The sequence below is a fragment of the Dasypus novemcinctus genome, chromosome 18 (assembly GCF_030445035.2).
Source record: "Dasypus novemcinctus isolate mDasNov1 chromosome 18, mDasNov1.1.hap2, whole genome shotgun sequence".
NCBI lineage: Eukaryota > Metazoa > Chordata > Mammalia > Cingulata > Dasypodidae > Dasypus > Dasypus novemcinctus.
The window spans coordinates 7,365,980-7,387,042 of NC_080690.1; the positions used below are offsets into that span (position 1 = coordinate 7,365,980).

General features: G+C 53.4%; 1 protein-coding gene across 1 annotated transcript in view; it reads right to left on the reverse strand.

The window, feature by feature from the left end:
* PLCG2 (phospholipase C gamma 2) overlaps positions 1–21,063 on the reverse strand; it is a 169,759-nt gene that overhangs the window by 147,350 nt on the left and 1,346 nt on the right. The window contains exon 2 of the mRNA XM_004468949.3: positions 15,948–16,176. Coding sequence (XP_004469006.2) covers positions 15,948–16,131 — 184 coding nt within the window. The 5' untranslated portion in view covers positions 16,132–16,176. The remainder of the gene's footprint in view (positions 1–15,947; positions 16,177–21,063) is intronic.

The window sequence follows — 21,063 nt, forward strand, 5'->3', positions numbered from 1 at the left end:
ATTTACCTGAGAGCTGGCATCTAGTCTGAGCTAGATGGCCTAACTAGGTTCTGGGAAAGTAAAAGGAAGAGAAGGCCACTACCCGTGAAAGAGTGGAGAGTACAGAGGACGTGTCTGGAGGGAAAACAAACCAACTAAAAGTCATATAATGACTTCTATTTAAAATACAACCATGAAATGCAAATCAGAAACCAAATCAGAAATGCAAATCAGAACCACAACGAGATACCACTTCACGCCCAGTAGGATGGCTAGACTCAAAAAGACAGACCACCAGTGGAAGCAAGGATGTGGAGAAATTGGAACTCTCAGTCACTGTTGGTGGGAATGCAAAATGATACAGCTGCTTTAGAAAACAGTCTGGCAGCTCTCAAAAGGTTGGACACAGAATTATCAGTGACCCAGCAATTCCTCTGCTACATATACCCAAAAGAAATGAAGATACATGTCCACACAAAAGTTTGTACAAGAATGTTCACAGGAGCACTATTTACAATAACCAAGATGGAAACCACCCAAGTGTCCATCAACTGAGGCTCAACAAAATAATCGATAGATTATTCATCCATGAAAAGGAATGGTGCTCTGAAACATGCTACAATATGGATGGACCTTGAAAACATTATGTTACGTCAAAGAAGCCAGGCACAAAAGGTCATATGTTGTATGGTTCCACTTGTATTAAACAACCAGAATTGGCAAATACATAGAGACAGAAAGTAGATTCGTGGTTGTCAAGCGCTCTGGAGAAATGGGAGGGAGGGGAATGCTGTGTGACTGATAAGGGAATGGAACTGGCTGAAAACGTTCTCAAACTGGTGATGGATGCATAACTCTGTGAAGATACTAAAAACCACTGAATTTTATCTTACATGGGTGAATTGTGTGGTATATGACTCATACCTCAATAACTATTACTGAGTTTGGTTTTTTTAATTTTAAATAAAATCCTCAATAGCAAAAAAATAGAAGTATGGTCAAAGTGCCAATGACTCATCCCAACAGCACACTTTACCAAGCACCCACTCGGGGCACCCTGTGCCAGGGGCTAGACAAACAGAGACAAGACATCACCCACCCAAGGAGCTCGAGTACCATCTTTTCATCCAGAACTAACTCTGCTCAGCACCTCTGCACTCTGATACATTTGTTTTTGTAGCATATCCACCATGCAGCATTTATTTCAGTTCATTTATTACAAATTTTCACATTCATTACTTACTCCAGTTTTGAGAGTATAATGCATATTTGCTTATAACAAAAATATGTGAATTCTAATTTTCCTTTTTCATATTTTTCTTTTTTTTTTTTTTAACAGCATTGAATTCTGCTTTATTCACTTAAGATAATAACATAAGCTTCCTCCATGTCATCCAAACGCTTCTGAAGGCACCTTCAAATGGAAGGACACGCAAAGCCTTATTCTTGAGAAAGGAAGATGGCACCCAACTCCGAGCCCAAATGCCAGAGGTGACCTGTCCTACTCGTGACAAACCCATGAGTGGAGCAGTCAGAATAAGTGGCATTAAATCCCAGCTATCAGCCCTGGAAAGGTTACTTGACTTCCCTCAACATCAGATTTCTCACTGAGAAGATAAGGAAAATACCAACTTCCTGGGGTTGGTGTGGGGATTAGGCAAGGGCTCAGGAGAGCTGTCAGCCCACGGGAGCACTCGAAGGTTCCCTACATGTCCGCAGGGTCGCGTGGACACCCAGCAGGAAGCACAAACCTTTGGCCGTCAAATGCCAAACAATAAATAAAGGCCAAACCAGGAGGATAAAGAGTGTAAGACCCTTGACTTGTCCAAATATTTAATATTTGTAAAACCTGCTAGAGATGATGCCACACGGCAGCGAAGCGGGAGGCTTGACGTACAGGTCAATGCAACTTCCCTGGGGGCAACTGAGCACCATCCTTTCAGGAAATCATCCCATGGAAATCACCATGGATATGCCCAAGCTTTACTTGGAGAAGTGTTCCCAGGACCACCATTTGCCATAACTAAACTACACAATATCCAAAAACAGGAGAAAGCAGTAAAAAACACAGTAGAAAACTAAAGCCATTTAAGACAATTTAGAAGACGTGTATTTGCTGGAATGGAAAGAACTTCATAACTGCAAACAACCCAGAAGCCCTTCATCAAAAGGACAGCGGGAAGCAGATGTGGCTCAAGTGACTGGGCTCTCATCTACCATATGGGAGGCCCAGTGTTCAATTCCCAGTCCTCTTGGTGAAGGCAAGCTAGCCCATGCTACAAGCTGGCCCGAACCAAGAGCTGGCCTGCACTGAGTGCTGGCCTGCACGGAGAGCTGGTGCAACAAGATGACACAACAAAAAGACACACAGAGGAGACAGAATAAGAGACACAGCCGACCAGGAAGTGGAGGTGGTGCAAGAGATTGAGCGCCTCTCTCCCACTCCAGAAGGTCCCAGGATCAGTTCCTGGTGCCACCTAAAGAGAAGACAAGCAGACACAGAACACACAGCAAATGGACACAGAGAGCAGACAGCAAGCACAAAACAATGAGGGGTGGAGGGATAAATAAATAAATCTTAAAAAAAGTAAAATAAAACAAAGCTAATGCTATCACGGAAAAAACTTACAAACATAGCAAGCAAAAAGGCAGGTTGCTAAGGGATATATATACAGTGCAGTCTCATTTGTGTAAAGACCTGCCAAACATACTACCTATTAGACAAACGTTAATATTTTTTAAATAAATGTTTTTAAAATGTCTGGGGATGATCATTTTTCTTGTTTTTTTTTCATTGTTGTTGTTGTTTCTTGTTTTTTTTATTTGGGAATGATCATTTTTGAAGTGCGGTACTGGTTTCTTTAGGGAGGGAGAAGTAAACACGAGGATTTAACTGTATTGTATTTTATTCTTAAATACAAATAAAGAAGATCCAAAGCAAATATTAAATTTGCCTAAGCTGGTCATGAGGATGTATTAGTTTCCTCTTGCTGCTATAACAAGTGACCACAATGTTAGTGGCTTAAAATAACACAAACGTATTATCTTACAGTTAGAATGTCCTTGGGCTAAAGTCACTGGGGCTGGTCCCTTCTGGGGGCTCTAGGGAGAATCCGTTTCCTGGCCTTTCCCAGCTCCTTGAAGCCCCCTACCTTTCTTGGCTCATGGCCCCTCCCTCTATCTTCAAAGCCAGCGGCACGGCGTCTTCAAGTCTCTCTCTCTCTCTGGCTTGGACTCTCCTGCCTCCCTCCTATGAGGACCCTTGTGAATACACTGGGCCCACCTGGATAACCCAAGAGAACCTCCAAGCTCCAGGTGCTTAACTTCACCCCATCTGCAAAGTTCCTTCTGCCACATCAGGGAGCAGAGCCACGGGTTCCAGGATGAGGGCCTGATCAGCTTCAGAGCCATTCCCCTGCCAACCACAGGGGGCACAGAAAGAACCACCATAGGGATAAGAGCCACTGTTACTGGGTGCTTGGGTACTCTGGCATATTTCTCAGGCTCTGATCCCAGGTGTATAATCCACTCACTTGTTCCTTCTGAGAATCCAGTGAGGTAAACCCTAGAGATGGGCAAACAGAAGAGCTAAATAACTGGCCCTAGGTCACAAATCTTGGAACTGGCCAAACCAATACTGGAACCCGGGCAATCAGCCCCAGAGGCCACATTCTTGAGGACGTGGGCATCTGTCTTATTCTCTTTATGAATCTCAATGTTTAAAATGGCTTAAAAGGAGGAGGAGGAGGAGGGTCTCAATATAAAATGAAAAAGCCATATGGCCAAGAGTGTTAGCAAAGGATTTCATTCTGTAAAAAACATACCTATGTCTTATTTTTTTAAAAAGCTCTGGAAGGGTGCAGGCCAAGTGTTTACACAGCAGCTCCGCCGGGCTGGCCTAAGCTGACAGCCCCACTGGTCCAGTTTAAAACTTTCCTACTAATGAATGCATGTTATTTTAATAAGAAAAAATAATAATAAGTTGTTTTAATTAGGAAAAATAAAACTAGGACAGAGGGGCCCACCGAGCACGGTCTTAAACAGGAAGGGGACACACAGTTTGTCCCCAGCCGCCCTGGGTCCCAGCGTCCTTGCCCCCCGGGGAGGAGAATCCCTTCTCTGCCATGCTCCTGCCTGGAGCTGGGGGGCTGGACCCCCTGCAGAGGTTGGCAGCAGGCCAGGGGTGGCTCGGTGTGGCTCAAGCAGGTGCCAAGGGCAGCTGGGCATGGCTGTGGAGGTGGACGCCCGGCCAGTGAAGTCTAGCCCGAGGGGACCCAGGAAGAGGATGCAGGGGCACCCAGCAGGCTGGCCTGGTCCGGAGGCTGGCGGGCAAGCAGGGTGCCTCCCCCCGCCTGCGCTCTGCCCCATCTGCTCTCCCACCAGTCTTTGTTTCGTGTAATTTTGCTGGTTTCCATTTTTAAAAGCCCCGTTTTTTCTTTCTCCAAACAAAGAAGGAATCCTTCTTCTCACACAGACACATCACCCCCAGAACTCACTCCCACGTGTGGCTGCCAGCACAGCCTGCGTTAGAGCCCGGCAGCTCCTCACGTGGGCTGCCTTCCACCCACGCAGGGAATGGCCCCTCTGCTCCCGCCTGCAAGCTGGCACCGTCGCCGACGCCGTTTTCGTAACTCCACCACTGCCCTGCTGGCGCCACTCCTCCCGAGGCCGGCCCTCCCCAGCCTGGTGGGGGGAAGCCAGGGGCTGAGCTGCCCGTGCACACGGCTCAGCCTGGCCCCCGCAGGACCCCTACCCGGGTGGCAGAAGAACGGAGGGGCAGGCTCTGGGCCTGAGTGCTCCCACCCACTGGCCCCCTCCAGGGCCCTGGGCACGACCTGACGAGCCACCACGGTGACACAGGCACTGGGCACCACATCCAAGGCCACTCCCAAGCAGGCTGCATGCATTCACCAACGTTCTGCTCCCGAGGCTCCTCCAGGGTGGTTCTGCATTGCCCCCTTCCCCGGAGAAGAAAGCGGACGGTCAGAGCGCCAGACCCGCCCAGGCCACGCGGCCCGTATGTGGCAGGGCCAAGGTCAGCACCAGGGAGTGCAGGTGACGAGCAAGTTGTCATCGGTTTAGCCCCAGATAGCACCATCTCCAGGACCGAGGGGACAGGGTCCAGGCGGGGTCCCCAGGCCGTTTCCTCAATTCTTTTGCTGACCAGGTACCCGTGGAGCCCCCAGCCCTGACCAGGACGGACAGGGGCCTGCCCCCCGGAGCTCACAGCCGCATAAGGGCGATGCGGGACCCGGCCCCATGGTCAGGCCTCACTGGGGCAGGAGGCACAGGACGCCGGGGTTGGCGGCCATCAGCCCAGAGAGTGCCGCACTCAGGACGCTTCCGAGGCAGAAGAGCACAAGGCCGGTCCTGCCCCGTGGGCGAGGACACGGGCCTAAGGGAGACCCGGGAGAAGGGATGACCGGCCCAAAAGGACAGGCCACCGGATGCTGCAGAGCTGTCTCTCAACAGCAAGTGTGATTACACCCACGCTTCCAAAACCCTAATTGCATGAGGCCAGGCACCTGTGCCCCCAGGGCTGGGCCTGCCTCGCGGGAAGGTGCCACGGCCCTCGGGCTTCTCAGAGGGCCCCTGTCCACACCCTGGTGCCTCTTCTCACTGCTCACCACCACGGCCCGGGGCAGGGGGGAGGGGGGGGTCTGGGCTGGGACACCCAACTCCCCAAAGGCCAGAGAGAGGGGCACGTCCACACCCCCAGCCACAGAAGAGCCACCGCAGCTATGGGCATGCCCAGGGTCCCTGCCGAGGCTCGGCCACCCAGAGCTCAGGCCCCCGGGGGTGTACTTCTGAGAGAAGGGAGGAGAGAGCGCTCACACAGTTCTTACCAGGCCCTGTCTAAGCGATGTAACCAGAGGACGATGACTCTAGAAAGTAGGAAATATCCTTTGGCCATTTTACAGATGGGGAAACTGAGGCATAGAGAGGTGACATTTCTTTTCAAGGTCACAGAGGTGATAAAAGAGCCAAAATTCAAATGCAGGCAAGTGGCTCCAGGGTCCACTACAGTATACTCCACACACAGCCCCCGTCACAGCCGAATCAGCTAAGAGAGAAGGGGACAGCGGAAATAAAGGCTCTTTCAATAGTTTTGTGGTGAACTCTAACTTGTCCAGAAGTCAGAGGCCAAATACACACATCCACTGCTCAGCCTCACTGCTCCTCGAGCGCCTCTGAAGGGGGACCCAGGAGCCAGAAAGCCGCAGCTGGCCTTTTGGAGGAGGCCGGGCCAGCCGTCCTGTTAGAGCCGTGTGGCTCCAGACTCCTAAGTAGCCTCCCACGCTGGCCTGAAAAGACGCGTTCACGCGCTACAGCGTGGAGGAGCCTGGGAAGGTCACGCCACGGCAGAGAGCCAGGCACAGAACACGGGCGACTCCCCTTCCACAGAGCGTCTGGAGCAGGCAAGTTCCCAGACACAGGAAGCAGTCCGGGGTGGGTCGCAGCGGGTGGAGGGTGGGCAGGTGGGGGGCTGGGAGCTACCGCATCGCGGGACCATTTCTGTTTGGGTGGTGAATAAGCTTGGGTAATGGACAACGGCGACAGCAGTGCCACGTTGTGAATGTAATCCACACCCCTGAATTGGTCGTTGAGTAATGGTTCAAGTGGCAAATTTTATTTTACATGCCTGCCACCATAATGCAAAACAAAACAGAGATACATTCAGCCAATCGGAGTTCTTTCTTGGGAGCTGATCCTTGGGGGGCTGGAAACCAAAGCCTCGGGGAGGGGAGTGCAACCGAAAGTCAAGGTCTGGGGAGGCCCGTTTCGCTGGGGAGGGAACGACGGCGGCCCTGAGGGAAAACCAAGGCGGGCAGAAGAGGCCCGTGTGTCGAGAAGGGGGCAGGGACGCCACCACCAGTGGCTCCAGTCACATCGTCACAGTCCGGGCCCGGCGGCTGGCCGCCTCCCCTTCCCACGCGGCCCAGCTGGGAGCGCCCCGTCTTCCCGGCTTCCCACCAGGCCTGCCAACCCTCAAAATCCCTCTACCCTTCAGTCACCCATGGGGGCTCCCGCAGAGGCCCCCCCCGGCCCGCCTCCCAGCCTTCCCAGCACCCTCTCGGCTGGGGCGCACGTGTGCCGAGTTCTGGCCCTTGGGGTACAAGCAGGAAGATGCACCCCACTTCCAGGCCTGGCGCGCCAAAGCCGCTTGCGCCGCCCCCATCCTTCTCCCCCTCCCCACGGGCCGGCTGGACGCAGAGGATCCCGCGGACGCTTCCACACTTAGCAGATGGGGGTCCCACCAGATGGCACCTAGCCCAGCCCCCAGCCCCACGGGATCATGGCCTGGGCGGGAAAGAAACTCCTGCTGTGCCCAGAAATGACCTGGGGTGGGGGTAGAAGGAGAGACGCCTGGCGGGCACGGCCCAGGCTTCTACTGTGGGGTGGGGGTGCTCTGGAGCTAGAGGCGGTGGGGGCACAACATCCAAACATACTAAGTGCCCCCCCAAGGGTCCCCTTTAAAGTGGTCAGTCTTCGGTTATGTGAATTTCACCCCGAAACACTGGGAAGAGGAAGCATTATTCAATTAAAAGTGGACAAATATTTAACCATTGGAGGGAAAGAAAAATATTATACCCTGCTTCACACCATACACCAAAAATGTTAAGTGAGTTTCACTTCAGTCAATTATTGAAAGAATAGAAGAGGGAAGCGGATGTGGCTCAACCAACTGGGCTCCCGTCTACCATATAAGAGGTCCAGGGTCTGATGCCCAGGGCCTCCTGGTAAAGGCAAGCTGGCCCATGCAGCATGCCAGCCCATGCTGGAATGCCACCCCCGCAGGAGTGCCGGCCCACGCAGACAGCTGGTGCAGCAAGATGACGCCACAAGAGACACAGAGAGAAAACAAGACGACGTAGCAGAACGGGGAGTTGAGGGGGCGTAAGAGAGTAATCGCCTCTCTCCCCCTCCAGAAGGTCCTGGAATGGGTTCCCAGAGCTGCCTAATGAGAATACAAGAACACTCATTGAATGGACACAGAGAGAGATGATGGGGGGGAGGGGAATAAATAAAATAAATCAGAAAGAGAGAGACAGCAAGAGAAAGAAAGAAAGAAAGAAAGCGAGAGAAAGAAAAAGAAAGCAAGTGAGAGAAAGAAAGAAAAAGAGAGAGAGAGAAAGAAAGAAATTGAGTAAAAGAAAGAAAAAGAAAGGAAAGAAAGGAAGAAAGGAAGGAAGGAAGAAGAAAAAAGAAAGAGAAAGCGAGCGAGCGAGCGAGCAAGGGCCAGTGACCATGGCTGCCTACCCTAACAGGTAGTTCCGATGCCAGGGACCTCACTTCAAGTCCCCCAGTTCCCTGCCCCACAGCGAGAGGGGTCTTTACAGAAGACAGAATCGTAGCCTGAGTCACAGAGCTCCCGTCTCCCGTGGCTGCTGAATAAACCCGAAGCCACCGCCTTTCCTGACCTCACCCCTTTCTACTGCACCTCGGGCTGCCCCCGCTCCCCCAGGCTATTACACAGCTCCCAGCCTTCCTTCCGCTCCCCTTTCCAGCCTCCAAGCTGCTGTACGTGCTGTGCCCTCGGCCAGGCTGCCTCCTGCTCCCCCGAGTCTCAGGGCAAGGGCCACCTCCTCAGGGACGCTTCCAGAGGCCTGCCTCAGCGAAAAGAGTGCTCTCGGCTGGTTCCTCTTTACCACAGAACCTTGTTTTTTTCCCTTCCTAGACTCCATCATAATTCATAATTACTGCATTCATTTCTTTGGCTTTTTCTCTTTCCTACTTGTCTGCAAGCTCCACTTAGAATCTCCACCCTCCTGTTCGTCACTTTATCGCCAGAGACGAGCTTAAAATCTGATTTGCACCAAGGTCCCCTGTACGTATTTGCAAAATCAGCCAAGGAAGAAATTCCAAGAGCACTGGTGGTTGCCCTCCAGAAGAAAGACAACCCTCGTATAACCAGGCAAACCAATTCCTTGACCTCCCAGCGTAAGAGCAGGTGGCAGCAAGGTCAAGAAAAACATCAACTCAATTTTTAAGACAGCCAGCTCCAATGTGGAGAATACATACCCCAGAGGGTGCGCAGACAATCCACTGGGTGCAGGGATGAAATGATGTAAATGGAAGTTCTAATGTATATCCTGACCTTTCTGAAATGCCATTCCCCTTCAGGTTGGAGGAGGAGGAGGATGACAACAACGTCAGCTAATATCTGAGCGCCTCTTCTGTGGCCAACACATATTAACTCACTTAATCCTCACAAGAGTCCTAGGACACAGATTTTTTTATTATTCTCATTTTACAGATAAGGTCATAGAGGCACAAAGAGAAGGCAGCAGTGATCCCAGGGCTGGGATATGAACCCAGGTTCCTGAGTCCACGCATGTGTAGACTGTAACTGCACATCTATAATTAAAAAATAAATCAACACACAGACACTGGAGATACATTGGGTGAGTTTTCTGATGGGGTACTCACTCGAATTTGGGGACCACTTTTGCATAAGAAATTTCTTCCGAGGTTGGAGATGGCAGCAAGAGTATATCTTAATTGTTCTTAAATAACATAACTTCCAAAAAGAGTCATTTTTTTAAGAAGTCCAAGGATAGATTTCAGAACTAGCCAGAACACAGCAAACTCACAACACTGTCCTGGCCACCTGCTCTTTCCTACGCTGCGTTCTAGGTCTCTCCTGTGTGTCTGTCCCCCGTGCAGCCCGGCACCTCCAGGAGGGGTCCAGCTCTCCTTCCTCCTGGCGTCCCCAGCCCCTAGCAGAGTGCGTCCTCTGCACACACTCCAAAATCAGTGCCTTTCCCTCCTGCAGTAACAGAGCTGTCGTTCCTGGGTTCCAAGCAGGGTGCCTCTCCATTACATTCAGAACGGAGACACATGCCAGCTAAGGAAGGGGAGGAAGGCAGCACAGTGCAGGCTCTGGCAGCAGATAGAAAGAGTGCAAAGGGCAGGGCTGCCCTTTCCTGGCTGCGTGGCCTTGGGCATGTCACCTGCCATCCCCGATACACAGTCTCCTCGACAGGGGAGTGGGGATAATTCCCACCTCACAGGGTCATGGTGGGGATATGGTGAGCTGTTGTATGGGACGTGCTTATTAGCACAGGAACTAGCACACAGTAAGTGCTCATCAGAGTGGCTCTCGTCAACGTCACCATCATCATCAGGCAGGCAAGTCAAGAACCTAATGCTAAGGAAACAGAACAGCTCCTGAGTTTGAAAATCCCCATTCATGGGCAGCCACAACTTGCCAAGAATAACCAGACATAGAAAACATGCACAAACGAAAGTGCAAACCTCAGGATAAAAGTCTATTCAGTTGAGATGGACAAAGGCCAAGCTGTCAACAGTGGTTCATGGCCACGGCCAACCCCACCCAGAACCCACAAACAGGTAGCACCAGGTTGGCTCTGAAGAAGCATTCCAGGCCTCCCAGATGGATGAGATGCAGGGGAACTTCCAAGGTTAACTCAGAAAGGCCCCAAAGCACATTCCTTTTCACCCAGAGACTGCTCAATGGGTGCCCACTGGAAGGAAACAAAAACCACATATTCTGCACTTTAAGCTCCCACCCTATCTTCGGAGATGCCCAACTCAACACCAAGGAAAGCCACACTACTGAACTGCAGCTGCAGGAGGCCAGCGCTGCAGGGCCATGCAGCACCCTCAGATAATGAAAGGAAAGCAGAAAGCTAAGGGTAAGTGGCCCACGCAAGGTGCCACCAACTTCTCTATTAAAACTCCACCCAGGGGGGTTTTCGTTAACTTAATAAATTTCAATTATGAAATATTTTCCACATTAGAAAAATATATAAAACCAGGTCCATTTGATTCTTACCCAAAGAGACAGACTATTATTATGTCAAGTAACAGCAGGGAAACTGAGGCACAGAATAGTTAATATCTGCCTCGGGTCATGCTTCCAGTGGATAGCAGAGCTGGGGTTTGAACCCAGAAGTCTGAATCCAGAGTCCACATCGTCAAGATGGCGGCTCCCCATTCTTCCTCCCTGCACGGACGTGCCACTCCCTTTCCAAGGGATGGAGCCTAATTCCCCTTTCCTTGAACTTGAGTTGGCCTTGGTGACCTCAGCTGGTGCAAGAGACCTTCTGGGACTTCCGAAGCGAAGTCATAAGAAGACTCGCAGCTTTTGCCTGGCATTTCCAGAATATTCACTCTGGAGAAAGAAGTCCACCGCGTCTGACACTGCCGTGCGGTAGGCACTCTGGTCCACAGTCCTAGCTGACCGCAGCGTCCAGCCTTCCAAGGCAGGAAGCATGTTAGTGAAGATCCTGGAACCTTCCAGATCAGGTCATGGACCAGCTGAGTCCCACCAAGAAACCTCAGGGGACGCCACAAAGAGTCGAGAAACCACCTAGCCAAGCCCTGCCTGAGTCTCGGACACACGAAGCAACGCCCTCCCATTAAGCGGCACCCCGGATCCCACTCCTGACTGGCCATCCCTGCCACTGGCCACTCCCTCCTGTGACCCTCAACACCGGCAGCTTTGCCACTCTGAGCCCCAGCCCGCCCTCCCCACAGTGCCCCGCACAAACCCCCCACCCAGGGCCCTCGTCCGCGATCCCACGAGGGCTGCTTCCTCACGCCACCTCCCTCTCTGCAGAGTCTCACCTACAGTGGCAAACATGGACCGAACAAATGCAACGGCTCCATCACGAGAGGCCCAGAGAGCACACGACTTGAGGCCAGCGGGTCCTGACCGCCGCACGACAGACGCCTCGGGTCAGAGGCTCCTCTGCGGGGGGGGGCTGACGCACACGGCGACACCTTCAGCAGCAAACCCGGCCTCCGCATGTCACATCCAACAGCACCCACCGCCAAGCTGTGACGACCAAGAATGTCTCCAGACATGGCCCGACGCCCGCTGCGGGGCAAAACGGCCAGGGCTGAGCGCCGTGGCAGCGTGCGTCAGCTGGATGCATGCGATGCACGTCACGCCCAGGCCGGCTCCCGCTCGTGGCACCCGTCCTGAGGAAAGCTTGCCAAGCGCCCTGGAGCCACACGCCCACCCATGCCCCTACCTGCACCCTGCCGGCCCCACAGCAACCAGAAGGTCCCCACGCGACAGCCAGAGCTGGGACGTGTCCTGGGGCACCACTCTTGCAAAGCAGCAGGGGACAAGGGGCCCTAACAAGTCCCCACATGGGCCGTAGACCCGCGCTTCTGAAGTGGCCCAGGGGTCACCGGGTCTAAGTCCTTAACTCCAAAAACGTCTTTGTTCTGCCTGTGGACAAACACCGACATAAGCGCCTCACCTGAAATGCCGGAGCAGGCTCAAAGAGCCACGCTGGTCACATCAGCCCCTTTCTGAAAACCTGCAGGGGAACCAGGTGAAGCCCCAGCACCTAGACGAGACTTTGAGGCCCAGACAAGCCGGAGGCCCCGCCAGCAACGATGACAATGGCAAAAATTACAGTACTGGCAGCTCCTGATGGCCGGGTGCTCATCAGGTATTATGCATGGCCGAGCCCCTTTCACATATTTATTGTCTACTTATCCCCAACCCCAAACCTGCGAGGGCGGCACTGGAATAAGCCCCATTCGACAGATAAGGAAACTGAGGCAGAGAGCAGAAGTAACCTGCTCAAGGGCACAGAGCAAAGCTCACCAAGCAGGGCCAGAGGCCCAGCCCCACGCCTCCTGTCACTGATAAGACCACGGAGGAGCCACGAGGAGTTGAACCTAACTGAATGACTGATGGTCTCCAGTACTAGAAGGGGACCAGGAGGGGCCCAGGGGAGGAAGGGAAAGGAGAGGAGGAGGGGAGAGGGCAGGCAAGCTCTAGTCCCACACCTGGCTGGTCACCAGGAATGCCCCAGCCCACCTGTGCCACTAAATCAGAAGGGGCCAGGAGCCTGTGTTGTGCTGCAGGGACAGATGCTGGACGTTGTGTGTCCTGTCGTGGCCCACTGGGTGGACTGGGGGAGAGTGTGGACTACAATGTGGACCACTGTCCATGTGCTGCCGCGGTTCTCCAGAATGTACTCACCAGGTACAGTGGATGTGTCACAATGATGGAAGAGGTCGTTGAAGTGGGAGGGGTGGCGTGGGTGGGGTGGGGGGTATATGGGGACCTCATACTTTTTTTTTTTTGGTCTTTATTTTTTTAATGTTACATTCAAAAAATATGAGGTCCCCATATACCCCCCAATCCTCCCCCCATAACAACAACCTCCATCATCACGAGACATTCATTGCACTTGGTGAATATATCTCTGACCACCGCTGGGGGACCTCATACTTTTTTAATGTAACATTTAAAAGAAAATAAAGAAAAAAATTCTGGTAAAAAATAAATAAATAAATAAAAGCCTCCGAAGTGTTTCCCACAGGCCAGGAGGAGAACGGGGACCATCGTCATGCACGACGTGGCGCGCCCCACTGACCACCCAAGCCTGATTCTGAGCCACCTGAAGAGGTCAACTGCGCCGACATGCACGGGGCCAGGAGGAAAAGCGGCTGTGTCCACACGCAGGCATGTTCAAAGCCAGACTCCCAGCCCTGCGCTGCCTGCACCTGCTGGGCTGGCGCCGCCTGACCCCACGTATAAGAGAGACTGAACGCAAAGCTCCGTGGAGCCCCACAGTCCACCTGTGGGCAGCTAAGTCCAAACACAGGCTCGCCGCAGTGGGGAAGAGGGGGCAGGGGGCAGGGGGCCCCAGGCCCGTGGCCCGCAGCGGTGAGTGGGGCGAGCTCCTCCGGGGTGTCGTGGGGCTGCCCTTCCAAGTTCAAAGGCGGCAAACCCTTTAACGCGGAAATAACACATCCCAAGCCGTCCTCGGGACACACCCGCTATCTGTGCATGAAAGGACAATGCAAGGAGACTCCCTGCAATATGCTCCTAATAGCAAAAGGCTGGAAGTGACCCAAAATGTCCATCTCTACGGGTCAAATCGGTAGACTCCGGTCAGGGGCAGGCAAGCTCACTGAGCCTGAACAAATGCCACCGCTCAATACATGCTGAACCACTGGGCTCCCGTCTACCACACGGGAGGTCCAGGGTTCAATTCCCAGGGTCTCCTGCTGAAGGCGAGCTGGCCCAAACGGAGAGCTGAACCACGCGGTGTGTTGGCCCGCAAGGGTGTGCTGGCCCATGTGGAGAGCTACCGCAGCAAGATGACGCAACAATAAGAGACACAGAAGAGAGACAATAAGAGATATAGCAGACCAGGGAGCTGAGGTGGTGCAAGAGACTGAACACCTCTCTCCCTCTCCAGAAGGTCCCAGGACTGGTTCCCAGAGCTGTCTAAAGAGAAGACAGACAGACACAGAAGAATGCACAGTGAATGGACACAGAGAGCAGTCAGTGAGCACAAAACAATGGGAAGTTGGGGAAGTTGGGGATGGGCATAAACAAATCTTAAAAAAAAAAAAAAAAATACGTGCTAAAAAGGAACTGCCGCCAAAAGGATTAAGTGAAAAAGAAGTATATGCAGAAAGTTCTCATTTTTGTGAAAAGACAAAACAAAACTATGATACCTATTATACAAGGATATATTATATAAGCATGGGATGGGGAAGAGAGACGTTTATGAGTTGATTTTCCCCCCAATGTATATTTTAACTTTTCAATTAGAAACTAATAAATAACCACAATGAGTTACCACTTCCCACCCACGAGGATGGCTACTATTTAAAAACCAGAAAACAACAACTGCTGGTAAGGATACGGAAAAACTGGAAGCCTCCTGTGCTGCTGGTGGGAATGTGAAATGGTGCTGCCACTGAGGAAATAGTTTGGCAGTTGCTCAAAAAGTTAAACAGAATTACCATATACCTATGTACCACAGAATTCTAAGTATACCTAAAAGAATTGAGAACAGGATTTCGAACAGATACTTGTACACAAATGTTCATCACAGCAGTATTCACAATTGCCAAAAGGTAGAAACAACCCGAGTCCATCAACGGATAAATGGAGAAACAAAATGTGGCACATTCATACAACAGAGCATTACCCCACTGTAAAACGGAACGACATTCCGATGCACGCTACCACCAGGGTGACCTGGAAAACACGAGGCAAAGTGAAATAAGCCAGACACACGAGCCAAGTATGGCTTGAGTTCACCTATATAAAATATCTAAAATAAGCAAATTCATAGAGTCAGGAAGTAGATTAGAGGTTACCAGGGGCTGGGAGGGAGGGGAAATGGGGACCCATTGCTTAATAGCCAGAGAGCTTCTGTTTGGGGTGAAGAAAAAGTTTTAGTAATGGATGTTGGTGGCGATAGTACGACACTGTGAATATAATTAATATCACAGAATGGTACACTTAGGAAGTGCTAGAATGGCAGTTTATTTACCACAATGAATTTTTTAAAATAACTAAATAACTATTTTGAAAACAAGCATCTGCAACTGATAATTGCTTAAGTCCCCTTACTCTGCTGTTAAAAAACAGTCTGAGAAACTTTCGGAACCAAGCCCATTGCCCAACGTGAGGGGGGTGGGAAGGGAAGACACCCCCAGCAGGAGCAGAACTTCGTGTGAAAGCTCAGAAGCACCCAGGGACTTGCTCTCTCCTCTCGGAGGTTAAAGTAAAAGCCTCTCGCTGCTGTGGTTTGCAGCAGGACGAAGCAGGTGCTTGGCTACCAAGCTCTGGGGTTCCAGGCGCAGGCGAGGGAAGCTCGCCCCAAAGAGGGCAGCCGGCTCGAGCATCCCCGGAAGACAGGCAATCCCTGGACCTGTCAGATGGGAGCACGCCCCGCCCGGGCGAGCTGGCTGCACCCCATTTTTCAGGCTGGCCCTCTCTGGCCTCTGCTAAGTGCCGTGACCAGGTCTTTCCGGGGTGAACGTCCCTGTCTACCCCAAAGGCCCTCAGACACCCAGACAAGGAGCTCCCTGTGGCTTTCGGTTTTGTAAGAATGTACTCAACCAACCACAACTGCAGTCGTGACCAAGGGCTCACGGGGAAGGCGGTCAGCAGGCCCGGCCCGGGGAGGACGCGCGGCCCCGCGCAGCCGGCGCCCAGCGGTACTCACGGAAGCCCTCAATCTTGTCGGCGGTCTTGCTCCACGCCACCTGCCGGGTCTCCATGACCACCTGCACCGTCCTCCGCTCAGGCGTGTACTTGCGGAAACTGAACACGGACATCACCGTGCCCAGCTCCAGGGCTCTCTTGATCTGGCTCTTCTCATACTCCGGAAGGCTGTCCACGGTCGCCATGGCCGGGCGCTCCGGGGCGAAGCAGCGTGGGACGGAACAGGGAGGCTGAGAGCGGGAGAGAGAAGGGCGAACTGGTTTTAGTACACTTGGAGGAGTTCAGCTAACAGGGCGTGGATTTTAGGAGCCAAAATCCTGCCTCGTGCCCATTGGAACCACCTCTGGGTGAAGGTTCTGGTGGCAGGGAGTCGCTGGCCACTCGGAGAGCCCAGGCGGGATGTGGCGCTTTAAGGAGAAGTTAAGGTGCTGGGAGAAGACCCTCCCTGCCCCAACCGCTACCCAGGCTTTGAATAACCAAAGCACCCAGCTGGCCCCTCACCACCTTTTCTCTTGTAGAATATTTGAATAGTCAAAGCAGCTTGGACCAGCTCCCACCTGCCAAAGCCCAATCCCACCTACAAATCTCCTCCTCCATCCTGCCTAGAGAGTTCAGAGCGGCCCTTCCTTCCTGAGCAGAGCTGGGAAGGGCAGTCCTGGGTTAAACAGGGTCCCACAGAACTCACGTCCACCCAGGCCAGTGGACACAGCCTCATCTGGAAACAGGGTCTTTGCAGATGGAATCGAGTTAAGATGAGGTCCCCTCGGCTTAGGACGGGCCCTAAGTCCGCTACAAAGGACGTTCTTACAAGAGGACAACAGAGGCAGAGACGGACGGGCTGCACCTTCCACCGGCAACTGGAAGGGGCCCCGGAGCGCCTTCCCCTGCAGGTCTGCGGGGGTGTAGCCCCGCCGACCTTGACCTTGACCTCCAGCCCCACGAGAGAGAGCCCCTCGATTTGTGGTGCACGGTTATGGCAGCCACAGGAAGCTGGAAAACGGGAACGGGAAAAACACATCAGAGACGACTGGGTCCTCTGTGTGGAAATGGGGAAAGGGGACGGGAACGCCAGTGCCCCGGAGCCTCGAGTTCAAGTCCCGCTGGGGGTCCTTGCTAACGTGTGGCCTCACACAGGCTGCTGAACCTGTCCACGCTCACCTCGGTCCTTCCTAGAGTGGGAGGAAGGCTGAAGGGCAGGGCCACCAGCAAGGCCCCCGGCAGGATGCCGGCGTCCAGGAGGCATTCTCAATGGGTGCTGATGCCCGTGCGGGGTCGACGTGTATAAGACGGGGCTCGGACTCAAAACCTGGGCGCCCTCTTCGTCTCACCTCTCTCATCCCCACACCCGATCTGTCAGCAAAACCAGACTACCCGTCCCATCTTTTCACCTAGGGTCACTGACCTGGGTATTCCCACCGCCTGCCCACCCATCTCCCAGCTTCTGCCCTGGTCCTCTACAGTCATTCTCAGACCAGGAGCGGAAGGATCCTTTCAGAACATGAGTTAAATCATGTCGCTCCTCTGCTCAAAATCCTGCGGTCGCTCCCCATGTCACATGGCGTCAAATGCAAACTCTTAGGACCCCTCAATTCTGCTCCCCGCCCCCTTTGCCTGGCCTGGCAAGTGATGTTGACCCACTTGCTGCCCTTGAGCCCCCAAAGCTCAGGGCAGCCCCAGGGCCTTTGCACGGGCTTGGAAAGCTCTCCACCTAGAAAGTCACTCAACTTGCTCGCCCCCTTCTCCTGGATCTCTGTTCAAATGCACCTTAGTGGTGAGATATTCCCGACCATTCCCTTATAAAGCAGCAGCCCCGACCCACCTGGCGTCGCTCTGTTTATCTCTGTTTATTGTCGACGCCCCCTACTAAAGCACCTAAGTTCTAGGCAGACAGGACAGGGAGCCTGTTCCCTGTTTGGTCCACTACTACGTCCTAATTTTTGGTGGTATTGCTGTCCCATCTGACAGATGAGGAAGCTTAGCATGGAGACCGGCACAGAGTCAGCCCTCAAGTATTTATTCCTACCGAAGGAATGAGCCATCGACAACCTGGAAAGCAGGTTCACTATTATGTCTATTTTACAGATGAAGGAACCGGGGCGCAGAGAAGTAAGGTTACATCCTTAGAGTCACACAGCTGCTGAGGAACAAAGTTGGGATTCAAAACTAGCTCAGCTGCTGGACCGCGTCAGAGCTGGGGAAGTTTGGGAGCAGGGAGGAAAAAGCACAGGGCAGCTGAACTTGAATGAGGGACCAGTCAGCAAGGAGCGAGAGCCCAAGGCAGAGGCAGGTGCACGGAGAGGCCGACCCCTGAGAGCAGTGGCAAGAGCCCACAGTGGAGGACTGCCGCCAGCACCTCACACAGAGGTGAGGCAACCTATTATGATCTCCAATGTCCAGAGAGGGTCAGAGAGGCCGAGTAACTCGCTCAAGGTCACGCAGCTTAAAAGCAGGGGAACTAGGCTTTGAGCCCAGGCAGTGGGACCGACCCCATACCGACCCACTCCCCTATACCGCTGCCCTTCAGAAGGGGCTGCCCCCTGCCCCCAGGTCTCCGAGCCGCATTTCTGCACGCGCTGAACGCAGAAATCCCCTCCCGAGGGTCTCCTAAGGATTAAAGGAGATAAATCAAGGCCTTGAAACAATGACACAAAGTAGGAGCTGCTTAGCGGTCGCTCCTGTCAGCATGACCACCAATCATTCCATGCGTCTTGAGCTCCTCCCTTGCCCACAGGAATCCATCCAGGCAAGGCACAGTTGTCACAAGGTTGCACAGGGGTTCTAGAGAAGCCACTCCAGAAAACAGGAAGTGAAAGGCAGGTGTTCGGAGGGCTGTCCGGGCTTGCGCTCTGGCTCTGCGTCCCTGCAGCCTCTGGTCAAATTGCCCAAATCTGGGCGGCAGTTCCCTCATCCGTCCAATGGGGACAGCAGCATCACCTAAAAGCAGCAACGTACATGCAGCCCCAGGTATGGCAGGGCGCAGGTTAAGATACCAGCCAGTCGGCCAACTCATTCATCAGGGTTAACTCTGTGACAGCCACCGAGCTGGGGACTAGGGTGCCAACGGGGAAGGACAGAGGCCTGTCCTTGCCCTTTGCCCCCTCCCCCCCCCCCTCCATGCCCGTAACCAAAGGCACTTCCGCAGGGCGTGCTGGCAGCTGGAGGGCTAATCCTCAGCTGCACCTGCTCTCTGCCCACTGGGAAACTGCAGCGCACCGGAGAGCTCTAATGTAAAAAGGGTGAGTGCAGCAGCGGATACACACGGGGGCAGGGCGACGGGGCAGCAGAAAGGGCCCCAAACGCAATCTGGAGTGGGATCGGGGGAAGACGGCAGCCGAATCCAATCTTCAGAAAAGATGAACCAGCTCAAGGAAAGGCTCTGAGCAGCCTTCATAAGGCGTGCCGAGAGCACCCCGAGAGTCAAAGCGCATCCTGGGCCGGGAGAAGCTAAAATGACCCTCCTGCCGGTCACCTCTCACCCAAGGACAAAGGGGGACCAGGCACCGCCATGCTCCTCCCCATAAATAGCAGCTGTTTAGGGGAGGGGATGGAGCTCAGGTTGAGCACCTGCTTCCCAGGTACGAAGTCCTGGGTTCAAACTCAGGTACTTCCTAAAAAACAAAGCAGCTGTTTATTGGGCCCGCCCAGGTGCTAAGCCAAGCCCCTGCCATACCTGCTTCCTCTCATCTATCTCGATAAGAAATACGCATCTTGAGAGGTGAAATTACTTGACCAAGGTCACGCAGACAAGGGGCGCAGCAGGATCTGAACCCGGGTTTGAGTCCTGAGCCCAGCTCTTTCAGAACCTGCCTGCTCGAATTCAGCATCTCCCGGCCAGGTAATAAATAAATTGGCAGCCTCTGCTGCTCCCAAGGTAGAGGCTAAATGACGGGTCCAAGGTCCCGCAGCTGCCCCTGGCTGGGGCGCCTCACCCCTTTGCCGCGCGAACATCACGGCACCTGCACCCTTCTTCCTTCTGGTTCCTAGGAACCTCGGGCGTACCCTTCCCTGGAAGATCTGCAACTTCTGGCTCAGAAGCCCCCAGGGCCCACTCAGTCGTAAGCACCAGGCCTCTCTCAGTGCCCCTCGCCCGGCCCCGGAAGCAGACCTTGTGGCCGTGAGGTCCTTCCCGCCAGCCCCCGGCCCCGGCTTTCGGGTGGGGGGACTTCAGTGACGAAGGCAAGGACAGTCTCCAGGCCTCGCCCCCGGAGGAGGGCACTGGCCAGCAGAGGCGATCTCCACTGCGCTTCTGCTTTTAAAAAATGAAATCCCTTTTGGTTCCTGTTTCTCACCCTCCACGGGTAACCTTGTCCAGTGACGTGCCGGTGCCACTACAAACACAGCTGAGATTGAAGAGCTGCCGCCTCTCGGCCGTTCCGGCCCCTCTCTTGGCAAGCAAGCTGGGAGAGCCAAGAGACCAGAGCTGCGCAACGGGGGTGTCTTCTTTCCAAGGCGCTCTGCACGTCAGGGGGTGCGGGATTTTCTCCCAACCCCCCCGAAACACCTGCTGGAGCTGGCCGCGGTCACATCCCTGAGAAGTGACCGCCTTCCTTCAGCTCGAGGGACGTGATCTCGGCATCTCCCACCCGGCGCGCAGCGTGGCAGGATAGAGAGTTTCTTCGGGGGAGCTGGGCAGTGTGAGCCCTCCCACGTGGGAGTGTAAATTGGCTTTTAGAGGAAAACCTGTGAGCCCCTAAGCAGAGGGAAAGCCCGCACATGCTGTGATCCAGCAACTAACACTGTGCAAAAGTCATGCACAAAGACATCCACGGAGGGGCTACTTGCAATAGAAAAAGAAAAGAAAAACAAAGTCAACAGCTTAACTGCCCATCAGCAGGGGTCCCCTGAATACAGGAGGAGCACACACATTAAAGAAGGCTGGTAGCTACTGGACGGAATGAGGAAGATGTACAGGCAGTTTGAACCCACAAGATAAAAGAGAGTTGAAAACCAACAAGTGAACTATAATTCTATTTTAAAGGCTGTCTTTATAAAGGCTCCTGGAAGGTGGAAAAGGGTGGAGGGAATGATCTGACTTTGGCTTAATGTAAGTGGTGACGTAAGGGATGAGCTTTTTCTTTTGGGGTGTTTTGGCTGTTTTCTAAATTAAGGAGTGTTTT